Below are 17,156 nucleotides of genomic sequence, written 5' to 3'. Positions count from 1 at the left end.
GTGGCTACAAGCTCCGATTTGACCCCTAGCCTGGCAACCTCCATATGCAGCGGGAGCGGCCCAAGAAATAGCAGAAAGATGAAAAAAAAAAAAAGCCACATCTGCAGCATATGGAAGTTCCCAGGCTAGGAGTTCAATCAGAACTGCATCTTCTGCCCACAGCCACGCCAGTGCAGGATCTGAGCCACATCTGCAACATATACCACAGCTCATGGCAATGCCAGATGCTTAACCCACTGAGTGAGGCCAGGGATCAAACCCACATCTTCATGGATGCTGTATCAGGTTTGTAACCCACTGAGCCACATTGGGAACTTCTCCCTAGAGTTCTTTATATTATGTGACATGTCATCTGCCAGTAATGAACCTTTACCTCTTCTCTTCTTTTTTTTTCTTTTCTTTTTTTTTTTTTTTTATAGTTGTAAAAAATGCAATTTTTTTATGTGAATTTAAGCATAGTCACAAAGGTTTCTTTTTCTTCTGGTTTTTTTGTTTGTTTGTTTGTTTTTTAAATTTCTACAGATGCCTTCGATTTCTTTTTTTTTTTATAATTTTTTTTTATTTTCCCACTGTACAGCAAGGGGATCAGGTTATCCTTACATGTATACATTACAATTACATTTTTCCCCCACCCTTTCTTCTGTTGCAACATGAGTATCTAGATCCTCTTCTCTTCTGATTTGAATACCCTTTATTTCTTTTTCTTGCTGTGGCTAAGACTTCCAGTAATAAGTTGAACAGAAGTGTTGAGTGGGCATCCTTGTCTTGCTCCTGAATTTAGTGGAAAGGCTTTCAGCCTTTCACCATAGAGTATGATGTTTGTTGGCTTTGAGTTTGTCAGTAAATGACTTTCTTATGTTGAGATATGTTCCCTCTATACCCACTTTGGTGGGTTTTTTAAATGAATGAATTGTGAATTTTGTCAAATGCTTTTTCTGTGTCAGTTGAGGTCATCGTGTCATATTTGTCTCTTTTTGTTAATGTGTGTTAATTTGCCTGTGTTGAACTCTCCTTGAAACACTGGAATGAATCCAACTTGATCACGGTATATGATCCTTTATATGTTTTGTTGAATTTGATTTGCTGATATTTTATAGAGGACTTTTACATCTGTACTCATCAAAGACACTTGCCTATAATTTTCTTCTTTTGTGGTGTCCGTCTAATGTTGGTATCAGCATAATGGTGGCTTAATAGAATGAATTTGGGAGTATTCCTTCCACTTGAGTTTTAAAATAGAAAATGATGGGTGTAAGTTCTAGTAGCAAAAGTCTTAATTAGTATTTGTGAAAGCCAGCAGTAAGTAATTGGTTTTATGACTGCTATAAAGACCTTTATTTTTTTCTTCTGTAAGCAGTTCAGAGAGGTAGATGAGGAAGAATCATTTCTTTAGATTGCAGTGGAAAATTAGACATTACTTTTTTCATTTGCAGACCATCATCAACTTTTCTTGGTAGTTTGCCTAAGGTCAGAAATTCTTTAAATTATACAGAATATTGTATTACTGTTGTCTTCTTTATCTTAATTATTATTATTCCAAACCTGCACATGAAGATTTTGTGAACATTAAAGATTTTGCGTGTGTTTCAAAGTTATTTTCTAAGTGAATGCTTAGAACAAGTGGGGAAAAAATGATTTCTCTTATGAAATATATTCAGAGTTTTGCCGTATACATTACTTTATATAAAGATGAGAACCACAATCTTAATATGGGGGAAAAAACCTTTAAATGTTAAAAAGACCATGTCTATAACAGGAGTAACACTTTTGAAACTCCTTTGGGTATTGCACTCAGAGCTGGCAAAAATTCAGATGTCTTCAAATATTCTCAGTAATTTCAGAACTTCTGTCTTTGAGGAGGGTGTATTTGATATTTAGAAATAGGATAAAGGTGATTAGGAGCAATATTCAGTAAATAGGATGAGTAATTAAGCCAAGTTAAAACAGTATTTAGATGAGCCATCTGTCCTTGAGTCTTTCCTTCACTTACTATATGATTGGGCTATTTCATCTGAACTCTTAGTGTTTTCCAGTTGAAGATGGTAATATTGGGTCAGCCTGTCTTATGTGATGCTTGCTGACATACTTGGAACATGTGTGCATACTCAAGAACTAATCAGTTAATGATACCTATAGATTCTTCCTCCCAAATGTTTGTGCCTTCCTCTCAATTTCCCCATGTCACATTGACCTAATGTTCACTACTGTTTTTTCTAAAAATGTTGTAATAGCACTTTCCATCCTCCCCTAGTCAACTTTTACTATAAAAGTGATTTTTTTAAGAGCTTTGGAAAAATTTTTTTTAATTGAAAAGTGATATTTTGTCTTTACATTTAAAGATACCTGCTTAATCATTTTGTTGATTTGATTTTAGGATAATTTTTCTCTTCTCTCTGATGTTTCTACTCCTATCCCTTCTCATTACATTTTCCCCTATCCTCTGCCACCAACTAGTCCATTCATTTTACTTCTGTCAGTCTTAAAGTCATCTTTTGACAATGTTAAAGCTTTTAATTTTTTTTTTTTTTTTCTATTTTAGGGCCACACCCGAGGCATATGGAGGTTCCCAGGCTAGGGGTTGAATTGATGCTACAGCTGCCAGCTTATGCCACAGCCACAGCAACGCAGGATCCAGGCCATATCTGTGACCTACACCATGGTTCACAGCAACACCGGATCTTTAACCCACTGAGTGAGGCCATGGATTGAACCTATGTCCTTGTAGATGCTACTCAGATTCTTTAACCACTGAGCCACAAAGCGAACTCCTAAATTTTTTTTTTTTTTACTTTTTAAATTATTTAATCAGATTTATGACATTAATGCTGCTAAATCCTAAATTTAAGAGCTTCAAGACCATACTTGAATGGCCCATATGAATGCAGTAGTGTGAAATATATTAGTTACTTTTAATCCAAGTGCAATTTTCAGGCAAATATGTATATTAAGATAGCCTTTCAGAGAGTGCCTCCACCTTGGCCAAACACAATCACTGTTGTAATAACTTGTGCACTCTGATGTCATACAAGTATTTAAATGAAACATTACTGTCTCACATTATTAACTTACTTGATTGTAGAAGAGGAATAAGGTAGCCAAATTTGTATCTCTCTGTATGCCGTAAAATTGGATTTCTGTCTATATATCCCATAGAATTAGAACTGGAGAATGGTCTAAATAACTTTTTTTTAATACTTTATACCTACAGAGGAGTGATATTTGCTTGATCCTTTGAGGTGGCTGGAGTGGATTTAAAGAAACTTAGCTTTTTTTTTTTTTTTTTGAAGGGCATGCTTCAAGTTGTCACTGGAAATAGCTGACCTCCTAACTCATGCAAACTCTTAATACTAAGGTATTTTCTAATAAGATAGAGTTCATAAATAGTTTGACTGTGGGTCTTGGCTTCCCAAATCAGGCTTGTTAACACCTGTTGTTCCACCGTAGTTATTAGTAATTATTTCAGCCTCTCAGATTTGGGTGAAAAATTATTTACTCCCCTTATCCGTAAACAAACAACTTGAATAAAATTGGAATTTGGTTCTATAGTTCAGCACTTCAAAAAATGTAATTGCTTTGTATCAAAAATGTACCTTTGCTCATGTAAAACTTTGGTAAGAGAATAACTTGTTTCAACGTCGTCTTTTTTTTTCTTGGCCATTTATTTCATGCATTTAAGTGCTTTTAAATTGTTAAATCTTTTCATGACCTACCTATCAGAAATTCCAGTGTTTTAGCATATAAGGATCTAGCATATAGTCTAAAACAGTTCTTAAAAAGAACTTTCTGCAGTGGTGGAAATATTTTGTATTTGCAGCTTCCAAATTGATACTAACTAGCCACACATGTCTATTGAGCACTTAAAATGTGGCTGGTGTGACTAGGGATTTTACTTCAAAATTTTAATTTAATTAGTTTACATCATTTCATGGCAGGACTCCATGATTTTTTATCTTGAGAGGGTTGTGTACCTATCTCTGCATTCCTGTAATATTCCATGTATATACCTGTGACTATTCATTACACATTATAATTATTTATTCAAATGTCTGTCTCTGCCGTCAGACTCTGTACATACCTTGAAAATGTGAACCATATCCTCGAGCATGTTGCCTGTCAAGGAAAACAGAGTATCAGCTTGTTTAGGTTCTTGTGTAACTTTGGGCAAGTTGTGTAATCTTTCTTTTTTGACATATAACCTATAGACTTGTGGAAACGTTATGTGAAAGAGTGTGTGTGTGTATGTATGGCTTTGCTCAGTGGTGCTCTTAAAAACATGCACTGATGTCAGCAGTTTCTATTCCTGTTGGGATTGAAAATACTCAAAAATGTTTTAGTTTCTATTGCTAACTAAATAATTTTATTATTTATTCCTGGATATAAAAATATTTACTCAAATATGTATACTAAGGTAATTGAAGAAAGTAAACTAAAGAGTCAGACAAAGGGAGAATAAAGATAGGAAAAGCAAAATGAAGCAGACCTAAAGTTAAAACAATCAATCAGCCAACTATGCCCTTCTCAATTTTCTTATAGCCTATACTCACAATGCCTCACTTTAAACAAAGTAATTTCTTTGTTTAACCTTGTAAGAAGTGGTTAGAAAATGTATATGAAAGTCACTAAATGAATTGCTTTACTATATATAAATGACTGGAAGCCAGTTTAATGATGGCAGGAGATGGCTGCCAGAAACTGAAGATTGGTTTTGAAATTTTTTTTTTTTTTTTTTTTTTTTTTTGTCTTTTTGCTATTTCTTAAGCCGCTCCCGCGGCATATGGAGATTCCCAGGCTAGGGGTCGAATCGGAGCCGTAGCCACCGGCCTACGCCAGAGCCACAGCAACGCTGGATCCGAGCTGAGTCTGCAACCTACACCACAGCTCACGGCAACGTCGGATCGTTAACCCACTGAGCAAGGGCAGGGACCGAACCCGCAACCTCATGGTTCCTAGTCGGATTCGTTAACCACTGCGCCACGACGGGAACTCCGTGGTTTTGAAATTATTAACTCGAAGACTTTCTTACTTTTAGTTGTTAGTAAAGTCAGTAGTTTAGCCCAAGTGTCTTAAAATATAGTTTGTAAAACACTATAGGACATGATAAGAAAACAGAGTTTATATGTACTGTTGTCCTTAAGTTTCTGTGAATTTTTGTGTATATTTCATAACGAACACAGAATACTTTTGCTGGTAGTACATGTATTAATTTATAAATAAATCACATAGGTTAGAAATATAGTTCAGAAATATTTAAAGTATTGAGATTTTATGATATCTAAATCCCTTCCTCATTTGGCCCTGTGTCCCCTTTTAGCCTTCTGGCCCCATTATTTTGTTGTTCCTCCTTTGGTCCTCCCCTCTCCCTGGAAAGTTCTTATAGGCTTCTTTACCTAATCTAATTCTGTCCGCTGATGATTCTGAGCTTGAATCTGAACTTGCTATTTGCTCTTTTTATCGAGAATCACCTCCTACCATGTCCTCCTGACAAGGTCCTTCTCAGCTCCGAAGGCTCCATTCATCCATGAACTCTGGAGAAGCCTTCCCCCACACTCCCTTTTCATAGAGTTTACTTCTCATTGGTCCCATAGGATGTTACACACACTTACATTCAGTGTGCTTATATAATTATGCTCTGCCTGAAGATAACAGAAAACAAAACGAACAACTTAAGAATTTCTTAAATGTCTATTTTTTATGTAAAGTTGATTACTCTGTTTTAAATAGCCTACCACTGGTGAACATTTCTTATATGTAGTGAGCTGAATTTTGAATACTGGTATATATGTAATGTTAAATGGTAGAACTAAGCCAGACCAATAGAAGAAACAAAAGATTTGTACAGTGCAAAGAGAAACATGAGTAGAGAGGAAGGATACTGGTTTCACCAAGATCAGGTTCCAAGTATGCCTTTATTTAACTTGAAATGAATCTCTAGATTATCAGACAGTATTTATGCTGGGCCATTTTTATAGAAACATTATTGATCCAAGTCTGAATCTGGACATTCTTCAAAGGTTTTTAAAAATCTTGGTGTTTATGTATTTCAGCTATGAAATTATAGTTCTTATTGATTTCTCCTTTGGTGGTATTGGTGTTGGATATGCCAGCATCTTCTTTTAACTAGATCCCATGTTTCTCAGTAGACTAAATCATAATTTTTTTCTTTCTTGTTGCCTATGGTGCTTTTCACATTCCCAAGCACGGGATTATCTATTGCTGTTCTTTTTATCCATGTATTACCTGCATAGAAGTGGGGTAACCCACCTCTTCCCAAAGGGACATGTAGAAAGCAGGATTTCCATGGAAGCATCATGGGTCACAATTTTAAGTTTGGAGGACTTCTTTTGCTGTACATATTCATCTGTACATATTTTCTTCCTACCCAGTTCATTGTTCTAGGATAGTATGACACGTGGTAGGCATAGTATGACACTCTATAATCTTCTGTTTCATTTTAGGCTTACAAATTATAATTGCAACAATCATCTCTTTCTCTTTGCTACTTGTGTAATCCTACCTTGTATTCCCTGCTCTTCTGCAGTGCTCCATGTTTTGTTTGGATTTAGAACACTTATAAAGAGATTAAGACATGTTTGTCAGTGGAGCTAAATAAGATTCCAAGCATGATTGCCTGATTGCCGAGATCACCTCATGGAGCCTGTCGTAGTCCATTCATGCTGCTATAGCAAAGTACCACAAACTGAGTGGCTTACAAACAGTAGAAATTTACTTTTCCCAACTTGAAGACCACAAGTCCACATCTTGGTGCCAGCAGCCAGCATGTTCAGCTTCTGATAAAGGCCCTCTTCTGGATTGTACACTGCTTACCTCTTGCTGTCTCCTCACGTGGTGGAGAGGGCTAGGGAGCTCTTTGGGGCCACTTTTAATTTTTGGCCATTCCTGCAAGGTGCAGAGTTTCCTGGGCCAGGCAGATCAGACCCAAGCCACAGCAATGAGAACACAGAGTCTTTAACCACTAGCCCACCAAGGAACTCTTTTTTTTTTTTTTTTCTTTTTGGCCACAGCATGTGGAAGTTCCCAGATCAGGGATGAAATCCATGCCACAGAAGTGAAAATGTTGGATCCTTAACCACTAGGCCATCAGGGAACTCCTAGGCGCTTCCTTAAAAGGAAACTAATCCCAGTCATGAGGGCTCCTTCCTCATGACCTTATCACCTTCCAGGGGCCCCACCTCCTTATACCATCACCTTGGGGATTAAAATTTCAACATATGAATTTTGTATGGTGCAGGGACCTTCAATCAATAGCATCCTAACATTTGCCTCAGGAGCACCCATTTGGACTTCCAAAGAAACTAGGTAAAATAAGTTAAATCCATGATATGGGCAGGTTTATAAGAGCCAATCATTTAGTTTGCTGTAATGGAATAGACATTAAACTAGGAATCAGATGATACAGAGTTTTTTCTATCTCAAGCACTAATTTGCAGTGTTAAGGAATATTTAAGACCCTCAATCCCTGCATCATGTGTGGGAATTGAACTAGAAACTATATCCCTTATAACTCCAGACTGCCAACTTCTTGCTGTGTCCGTATTGTAGAACCAGGGTTGGAAGCTCTCTGAGGCATCTTTTATAAAGGCACTAATCCCAGTCTCAGAGCCCTCATAACCTAATCACCTCCCAAAGGCCCCACCTCCTAATACCATCATTTTGGAAATCAGATTTCAACATAGGAATATGGAGTAGGAAGGGTACACAAACATTCAGACCATAGCAGAGCAGCACTGAGCAAATAATTTAAACATTTATTCATGTCAAAATGGGGGAGGATTAAACATTCTTGTTGCAGATAGTATCAGAATTCCAAGTTTAGACTGCTAAAGTCATAGTCTCTGATTGATAAAGAAACTGTCAACAATGTGAACTTGATGGATCCTGATTGTTGGGTTTTTTCGTTTGTTTGTTTTTGCCATACACTCAGCATGTGGGAGTTCCTGGGCCAGGGACTGAACCTGCACTGCAGTTGCAGCCTGTGCAACAGGTGCAGTAATTCCAGGTGCTTAACCCCTTGAGCCACAAGGGAACTTCCCTGATTGTTTGTAATTGTATTTTGCGTTTGGTAAATACTTGTAGAATGAAAGAATGAGTGAATAAAAAATCTTCTATCAGAATCACTTCTAAAGTAAAGAAGATTGTGTCTCTGGAGCCTTTGTCAGTGTTATTTATGTATAAGACAGTGAGTGTTGATCATACTGCTGCTGAGAAATTTGGAACCTAAACCTCTGAGAATCATCAGCTTCTAGGTATTGCTTGTCCTCTCACCACATTCATAAAGCAATGTGCTCTGGACTGATATGTTCTTCATGGTGCTTTATACCTTAAAAACAGAAAATTTTTCTCTTTTTATTCATGGGTGTCTAGTGTCGCTTAGGAGAATTTTCTTTTATCTTCTGGGATGTAATGTAGAATTCTCAGTAGAAGGTTCTTGTACTTAGATACAGAGTCATGAGTCTACAGATGGACAGAGAAAAAGCAAAGACATGTTATTGTAGTCATAAGTAGGACAAATACCTGCCAGAGCATATTTAAAAAAAATTTTTTTTTGTGGAAAAAAAAATACTCATGGTAGAAATGTAGAAAAATACAGGAAAATATTAAGGAAATAAATTTTCAGTAATCCTCAAAACCAGAAATAGTGTGGCCGTGATTTTTAAATGTGTGTATCTTGATTAAATCATTGGAATCTTTTTAACTAATTTAGATAGTGCTGGATATTTGTTTATCCTGCCTTTCTACTTCTCATGCAATTAAAATTTCCCTTGAACATTATTTTATTTTATTTTTTTTGGCTTTTTGATATTTCTTTGGCCCGCTCCCACGGCATATGGAGGTTCCCAGGCCAGGGGTCGAATCGGAGCTGTAGCCATCGGCCTACGCCAGAGCCACAGCAACGAGGGATCCGAGCCGCGTCTGCAACCTACACCACAGCTCACGGCAACGCCGGATCGTTAACCCACTGAGCAAGGGCAGGGACCGAACCTGCAACCTCATGGTTCCTAGTCGGATTCGTCAACCACTGCGCCACGACGGGAACTCCTGAACATTATTTTTTTGTGAGAGAAGCATACTGTTTTTTATTAAAGTATAGTTGATTTACAGAGTTTTTTCACTGTCCGTTTTACAGCACAGTGACCCAATCACACAGTTCCTTGTGCTGTACAGTTCCTTTTAATATTAATATTATAGCAAAGTATTCTCATAGCGTCCAATTTTTCTATTACAATTTGTATGAATAAACACTTTTTTTCATTAGGATTGATTCATAGGGTATATGAAACTTATTTTTAAATAAGTATTGCTGACTTCTAAGTACTCATTTTAAAAAATTGTCTTTATCATTCACTCTGTATAAGCTTCAGGAGTGTTGGGAGGAGAGCAGGGGCATGCCCCTCTGCTTGTCTGGGGCAATTCTCCCTCCCTTAAAGGTGATGTTGATTCCTATGAATCTGCCCAGGGATCCTGAAACACTTTACAGGATAATTGATAAAGAAAGCTCTTTTGAAGATTGTTTGAAGCAACTCTGATGCTAATGTATAGGTCAGTGGTCTAAGATGATTTTCTAGAGCATTCCTGTAGGAAAGGGAATAACTACTCAGACATTGCAAACAGATGAATGCTGATTGTTACTGCTTTTTAGCTTGGTTTGTTACCTCTTCAATAACTACACTGGCATTTAGCTTTTAGAGTACTAGGAAATGGCAGTATTTAAAATTAGAGAGTATAAAGGCAATCTCTAATATAATCCAGATGGAGAAAATATTCTTAATAGTTTAATTTTTTAGTGAGATTTCTTTTTCTAGTCATGTTTTGTATATAGATGGCAGGTATCTATTTTAATTACTGTAAAGATCTTGGTTCTTATAAAAATGTAGTACATAATATTAAAACTTTACATTAACTTTACATATCATATGTGACATACTTTACTGATTACTGTATATGCAAAGTGTATTTTTGTGTGTGTGAGTGAAAAATGCTTGATAAATCCACACAGTCTAGTGGAAAGTAGAAGCATGGTGGTGGCTTTTTATTGTTCCTTCGGTTTCACTGATTCTAATTATAGAAGCTTACATCACCTTGGTTGATGATGAAGACTTCCCTCTCCCTCTCTGCTTTTTCTTTTCCATCACTCCCTAAGGAAGGGTCGTATTTCATAGTGCCTATGTGTCCTACTGATTGCTCTGACAGGGTTTTCAACAGTGTAGTGCTGATCATTTAGTGGACATAGATAATAGTTTGCTATAGTGCACTGTTTCTTACAGAATAGGAGGAGAGTGTTGGTGTGGCTCTCCTTTCCTCAGAAAGGCCGAGAAATACATAGGATGCAGTTTAAAAGCAGGAATTCCTGAGGGGCACCAGTAATTAGAGTTAACCATGTCTGTTAACTACTAAGATTCATTTCAGATGTTCGAGTTAAATGGGGGTGGGGTAGGCATGGGGGATAGGAAAGCTTACTATGATCCTTTAAAAGGACTTGTATGTTACCTCTGACATTACAGTACAGTATCATATATTCATTCATTTTCCACGAGGATTAAAGATTTTTGTTATATATATCTACATTTTAACAGTTTATATTTTAAAGACCAAATGCTTACAACTAAAGTACGGAAATGAATGGCCTGTTTTATTTTATAAAACTACGTAACTTTTCTTTTGTTCCTCACATCCTTTTAAGTTTGACTTCTCTAAATTGGGATTACAGTATTTCATTGTGCACTTGGGGAGTAAACTGTATGACTGTGCCTGAGATTACTATAAACCTGTTTTGTTACATAATATCTAGAATGTAAATCCTCTGATAGCTTACTTTATGATGATCTTTTTCCCCCTCCTTTTCAGTGTTGTTACCTATTGAAATAAAAGTTATATTTATAGTTCAGTAGCTATTAGAACCTCATGTGTGACTTTATATACAATATGCTTTCAAATATTCTGCTTTGTATATTTGTTGAGAAATAGTTTATACAAGTTAGTATATTTTATATTAGTTTATACAGTTCATATAATTTATAAATACATAAATAATTACTACATAGCATTTACATCTTTATAAAACTATTTTATAATGATTTGAAGCTTTGCAAAGCCAGCATATGTGATTGCTTTACTTGGTAGTAGTTTGAAAGACCTTTTTAAAACGAAAGATTTCATCAGTGTGGCTTGACATGATGTCATTTCATATGCAGGGGAAATGTATTCTTAAATGGCTATCCTGTGGTGATGATTCCTAGACAATGCATAGATCAGGACATTCTCCTTTGCTGCAGTTACTTCATTTACATGGTGAGGTAATGGAATGAGATCATAATACAATTTTAAAAGTAATAGAAGTAAAAAATCATTTATTCACCTAATTATATATTTTAGTTAATTGATAAATTGTTGACTTTTCAGAAGATGTTCATATTTTCGGTGATTAAGAGAGTAAGTCATTATTTCTGAAGAAACAGCGTGGAATAGTATATGTCATCAGAGTGGTGAGGGGTTCACGTGAATGTAGAATTTGGTCTGTTTGTTTCCTTCATGGTATTGTTGCAGAGGGAGATCTGGCATGGTGGGCTCACCATACAGATTCCCTAGAATGGCAGTTTCTGTGAGATAACTGGTAGAACAAGGGAAAAATGATGTCATTGTCATTTCCAGGCCAAACTAAAGGAAAAGAGGGTTGTTCCTTTATTGAGCTGGTGTTTACCACAGTAGTTCTAACATATGTGGATTACATTTCATACACAGGGCAGAGTGTTTTTTTGTAGCAGCTAAGAGATGGCTGTCTCCCTTGCTCAGCTTGAAGTCCTTCTTTGTGTGCTATCAGCATGATTTATAAAAAGGGGGAAAGGTGCCCTTTAGGATTTTGCTTTTTGATTTGGTTGTAATTTATCCTGTTGGAACTAGACATGAATATAATTATTGTATTGAAGCTGAAATGTTCCTCAGTCATTTTAATGTTTGAATAAAATGCTTTGTCTTTTAGAAATTTATCTTTAGAAATGTTTGGTTTCATTTACGTACTAGGTGACTACTATCATTTTTCTGTTTTTAATAATGGTGTTAAAATTAGATTTTAGTTGATTTATTCTTGAATGCTTAACATTTTGTTGAATTTCCAACCTATTGGAAAAAACACATTGGTGCTTGAAAATTAACCTGTGCATATTTTCCGTATTTTAGGTTTAGAAAACTAGAGTAATGTTTGTTTGTTAGATTTAATTTTATATTCAAATATATTTTGTATATTATTTTGATTTTTTTTCAGAAAACAAGTAATTCTTAAGTTTTATGGAAACCCAGTTTTATAAATGATCACTCATTGTGGAAGTATGACTTGTCTTTGTTCAGTATAATGCTTAGTTTATTGAAGTTAATTCTGGTCTTACAAGTAGCAGCATAATTCAGATTGGTGGCATAGTTTGTTCAGAAAGTGCCTTATACTTTGCCCAAGGGTATTGAAGAACTCTGTTTGCTTATTTGTTTGTTTTTGGCCAATAATAAAACGTTTATCTCCTTGATAGTAGAGTCTTTCATAATAACACTTATCTCTCAGGTGATTTTCTCCTCTTATTGTACACCTCTTCCCCTCAGAATGGTGGTAGGTGAAAAAAGCAAGATAGTTCTATTACTTTGATTTATTCATTGATGTTATTCTCCTAATTTTGCTGCCTGGAGGGCTATTCTGTATTTTACCATTGAAAGCTATGTCTTACTTTGGCCATTGGGAGGCACCATTACAACTTATAATTTATTGCAGACTCTTTATGGGTGTATCTGCCTTAGATGCCTTGTGGCAGAATCTTGAAGAATAAGGGTGGGTACCCAGAGGAATTGCTTTTTCAGGTTGGAGAGGGTGTGGCAGGAATTTTTTTTTTTCCCCTAAAATTTTTATAGAAAAATGACATTTCCTTTTAGTCCAAGTTCAATTTGAAAGCAGGTTGAATCATTTTATTTTCTCATTCTAAGTTTTACTTGCTTCCCGTCTCTTTCTAGGAATTTAGCACTGGGCTGTAGGAAAGTACCATATTGTATAGATTATTCATCCTCAGGAGAGTTGGTACATGCTGCTAGCTAGCTGTTCTGCCTGTAATTTTTTTTCATTTTTCCTTTGCAAAATGAAATTCTGTTGTTTCCATTTAAATTTACTGTTTAATACAAATCTTAGTACCAGTTTTGATATTTTTAATGTTAATTTAGAGTGGTCTTGAAGGTTATACCTTTCAGAATAGTTGTTTATCAATAGGAAGTTTCTCAAGCAGAAATCCCTGAGTTATTAGTGTTAGGAGTACGTATGTGATATCTGAGAACTAGGCTGCCTGCTGCAATGAAAGAGTGTCTTACCAGAGCTAATTATTTTCCTTAGGGAGGACAATACTGTGTTAAATTTGAATATTAATATTAGGGAATATGGCTTCCCAAATAAAGCTGTGTATCAGTACACAGAACTAAAAATGAAATTGGATTTTTAAAACTGAAATAGATGCTCGAGCCAATTTTTTTTTCTTAGAGAATTTAGCTTAATGATATGTCTCATGGAAGGGTGTGTGTGTGTGTGTGTGTGTGTGTGTGTGTGTGTGTGTGTGTGTGTGTGTTTTCAATAAATTGCTCTTTGGGCTACATCTGCAGATACAGTAGCCAATTGATCTAATGCAGTTTCTGAAGGCTTTCTATACAGGTGATGTCATCCTTTTAGCTCTATTCTCCTCCCACTCTCTTTCCTTCTTATTAGATATTTCATCTTACTGCAGAGCATAGAATCAATAGGAGCTTCTCCTTAGGGAGCTTCTGTGAAACAGGCAAGGACAGTAGGAATTAAGACACTAACACTTCTTGCTTTTAGCAGAAGATGTAGTGTTTTTGTACCATATCATATATAAATTTTCAACCAGAAAAGCCAGACTCAGATCAACAGTACTGTCTTACTGATGCATTAGAGCAAGAAGCAGTGCTGCAGAGCTGTAAATAGTGCATGTGAAAAGAAAAAAATCTAATTTTGGAGATCCTCAGGCATTCTACAGGACAAACCTGTTAGAGCATATATCTTCTAACTACCATTTGCTCAATGGTTGATTTTTTTTTTTTTTTTTTTTTTAAACCTGTGGTGGTTAACAATACAAAGAAGAAACTTTCGTCTTAAGGATACAGTGCTCTGGTTTGCTTCCGATGCAGAAGAATTACTGCAGTGCTTGCTCTACAGAATGAAATTAAGTTGAAGAAAAGACAAAGCTGTATTACAAAGAGGAAAGGTTTCTCAGATTCAAGGAAAACAGATTTGGTGCATGTTGCCTTATTTGCCTTGATTGATACAGTATTAACTCTTGTGCTCCCACTGCATGTCTGTGCCAGTTGCCTGAGGAAGCATGTGTATGTCTCTCTGTTCTGAGCCAGAAATGTAAACATCTTGATTTACTGTGATTTGCTTGTTAAAAGTGAACATTCTGATGAAAACTGTTCCAGTTATTTAGAAGCTAAATTCTAAGCTACTGAAAGCTCCTGATTTCAGTTTGAAAGGGATTTGGAGAAGCTGTCTTTACACTGCAATTTACACTGCAAATGGTGTATGATTTGTAAAAAAGAAACTTAACAGAATTTTGTTAGCATACTCATCGGTGTGGTTCTGGTTTGAAAAGGAAGCTAGCCTTTCCAGCTCAGGAAATGGCTTTTCTTGTTCGCTGTTATGCCAATTGTCTTCAGCCATGGGCCTCCAAAGTAAGTAATAGTTATTATTTTCTTTGAGATTGATGTAATCAAGCCATTACCTATTTTAAACTGTAAATGAGCTTTGTTGTACTATTTCGTAAAATGTAAAAATGGGAACTACAGAGCAATCTGAAAAGATCAATCTTATGGCCATTTTGTTTTTCAGTTTGAAGGAATCTATAAAATATTATAATGTACCTCTAAGAGGATATGAAAAATACTTAAATCTATAGACTTAAAATGCGGTACATTTGTAGTGTACTGTTTTCAGACTGAATCATTTGTGCCTATTTCTGTACCTTTCTGTGATCATACTCTAACTTGAATGTATTGTGTTTCTTCATTTTCTTAAATGGTTGAAGTTTTTGGATATGCTAGTCTAATCTATAGTATGTTATACAATACTTTTCACTGATGCGGTGCTATCAAATTATTGAATTATATTATTTTATAGAGGCTGGGTAATAATTCTTAAGCAGTGAAGTAATATGAAGAAAATATTCATTATGAAAAGTAATTTTATGAAAATATTTAGTGATGTTCTTAATTATTTTCAAAATAGTACTAAGTGAACCTTTAGTATCTTGAGATTGTTCAAGATAATCTCTTGTCATTTTAAAGCAAAATATGTTAACTGACAAAGCAAAATGCTACACAGCAGGATGTGCTAGGTTTTAGGAAAGTGTACAGTGTAAATTGTATTGTCGAGAGTGGTTATTTATATAGATCTGGAAATTTTATGCCCATCAGGTTATCTTTCCTGTTTTGTAATTTTCAAAACAAAACCAGAAAAGTATGAATTTTTGGTTTTACTTTATAAAACTAAGTGTCTTAGTAAACACTTTAACTGTAGCATTGACAATGTTAAGATTTCTGTTGAATAGAGACAGGCATGATAGAAGCATTTCTTAGGATGATTTGAAACCATGTCTTTGTTTAAAGGTTGTCCTGTTGATGGTGACTAAGGAAGAAATACTATGATAGCATCATGGTGTACTGTTTTCTCTGAAAGATAGCTCATTGGATATCTTTCTTAAAGACAGCTTCTAGAAGGACATTTAAATTTATTGTCCATTTGGCCAACAGCTGATTGAATTGTAAAAAAATGAAAAGAAGCCCAGGTACACCCTTCATTTGTCTTATTATCTGGTAAGGCATGGATGATCATCCATGTCTTTCGTGCAGATGCCACCTGTGGGGTCCATGCATTGCTGATGCTTGGCAGTAAGATTTAAAACAACATGTAGAAGGGAAATGGATGAAACCAGGTGAAAAAGATTCAGACAAAAGAATGAGGTATAGTTGTTCTTTAGAGTACCACCCCCAAAAATAGCCTTTGGGGGTATTGATAACCAAATTTCTATTTGAGATTCAACAAGTATAGAAGAGCCAAGAGGATTTTAAAGATCAGATTGTAAATTTTCATTAAATGACAGCAAATATTATCTGAACAGGGTTTTATGCTTGCTATTTTACTGTGTAAATTAAGTATTTATGATAGAGAACATGTCTCCTCCTCCTCTCCCCAACTCTTATGTTACTGTGGATAGAATTTTAACTCTGGATTGTGATTGAACACATTAAACTTGTAATTAGTTTTTACACTTGACTACTTTTGGTTTTATAGTACATTTTATTGGTTTTATTTATTAATTTATGTATTTTGCCCATTCTTCTACTTGGATTCATAACTTCTGAGTTGATTTGTTTTCACTGATAAAATAATTAGTTCTAATAGTATGTTCAAAATGCTTTCCTTTGTATTTACCCTTCAAATAATTGTTTAGTTGTATATAAAATAACAAAGCAATTCTTTTTCCCTTTAGCATTTTGAAAAGTGCTGGATGTCTTCTGGCATCCAGCAATGGCGGTGAGAAGTCTGGGATCCTTGAAACTCTTACTCCTTTAAGTCATCTGCTTTTCTTCTTATTGGTTGTTGTGTTTTTTCTTTGTTTTGTTTTATTCTTATCCTTGATGATGTAAGTTTTTACCATGGATTACCTAATTTTTTGTTTTGTTTCCTCTTTTTGGTACTTGGAAGTCTTTCTCAAGCTAAAGATTCCCATTTGTCTTCAGTTGTGGAAAATTTCTAATTTTTTGAAATCTACCAGTTCTTTTTCTCTTGTTACTCCAGATGTTGGATCTCTGGATCTGTCTATAATGTCTCTCAGCACTTATTTCATACTTTTTTCTCACTCTGTGCATTCCCGGTTTGATATTCTGCCTCATTAACTCATTTTCCCTTTGTGACCAATTGCTGTCCTGCTCTTTATCTTTTAAATATGTAAACTTAATTATTATGTTATTCATTTATAAAATCTCTTAAGTTGATGCTTTTTCCTAACCACACTTGTTTAATAACTTGTTTTCATTCTATGGATGCCGTTCTTTTTCCTGATTATCTTATTAGCTCTTTCTTCAAGTTTAGCTTTTTCTCTTAGTTG

General features: G+C 35.3%; 1 protein-coding gene across 24 annotated transcripts in view; it reads left to right on the top strand.

The window, feature by feature from the left end:
- The window catches only part of RAPGEF6 (Rap guanine nucleotide exchange factor 6), a 244,827-nt gene that overhangs the window by 114,307 nt on the left and 113,364 nt on the right, over positions 1-17,156 (top strand). For 6 of the 24 annotated variants that reach the window (XR_014838757.1, XM_085014497.1, XM_085014493.1 and 3 more), the window contains exon 1: positions 14,132-14,721. The exons of the other annotated variants lie outside the window; for them this stretch is intronic. Coding sequence is in view for 5 of the 6 variants with exons in the window: in XM_085014497.1 (XP_084870623.1) it covers positions 14,668-14,721 (54 nt within the window). In the remaining variant the exon portion in view is untranslated. Of the gene's footprint in view, positions 1-14,131; positions 14,722-17,156 lie in introns of those variants that run through there. 24 annotated transcript variants of the gene reach the window in all.

Source organism: Sus scrofa, chromosome 2 (assembly GCF_054392235.1).
Source record: "Sus scrofa isolate SSC_HxYL_T2T_F1_AM1 chromosome 2, Sscrofa_HxYL_maternal_Yorkshire_Landrace_v2.0, whole genome shotgun sequence".
In the NCBI taxonomy this organism is placed as follows: Eukaryota; Metazoa; Chordata; class Mammalia; order Artiodactyla; family Suidae; genus Sus; species Sus scrofa.
Note: the sequence above shows the minus strand (reverse complement) of the source record. Positions and strands in the feature narration are given on the sequence as shown.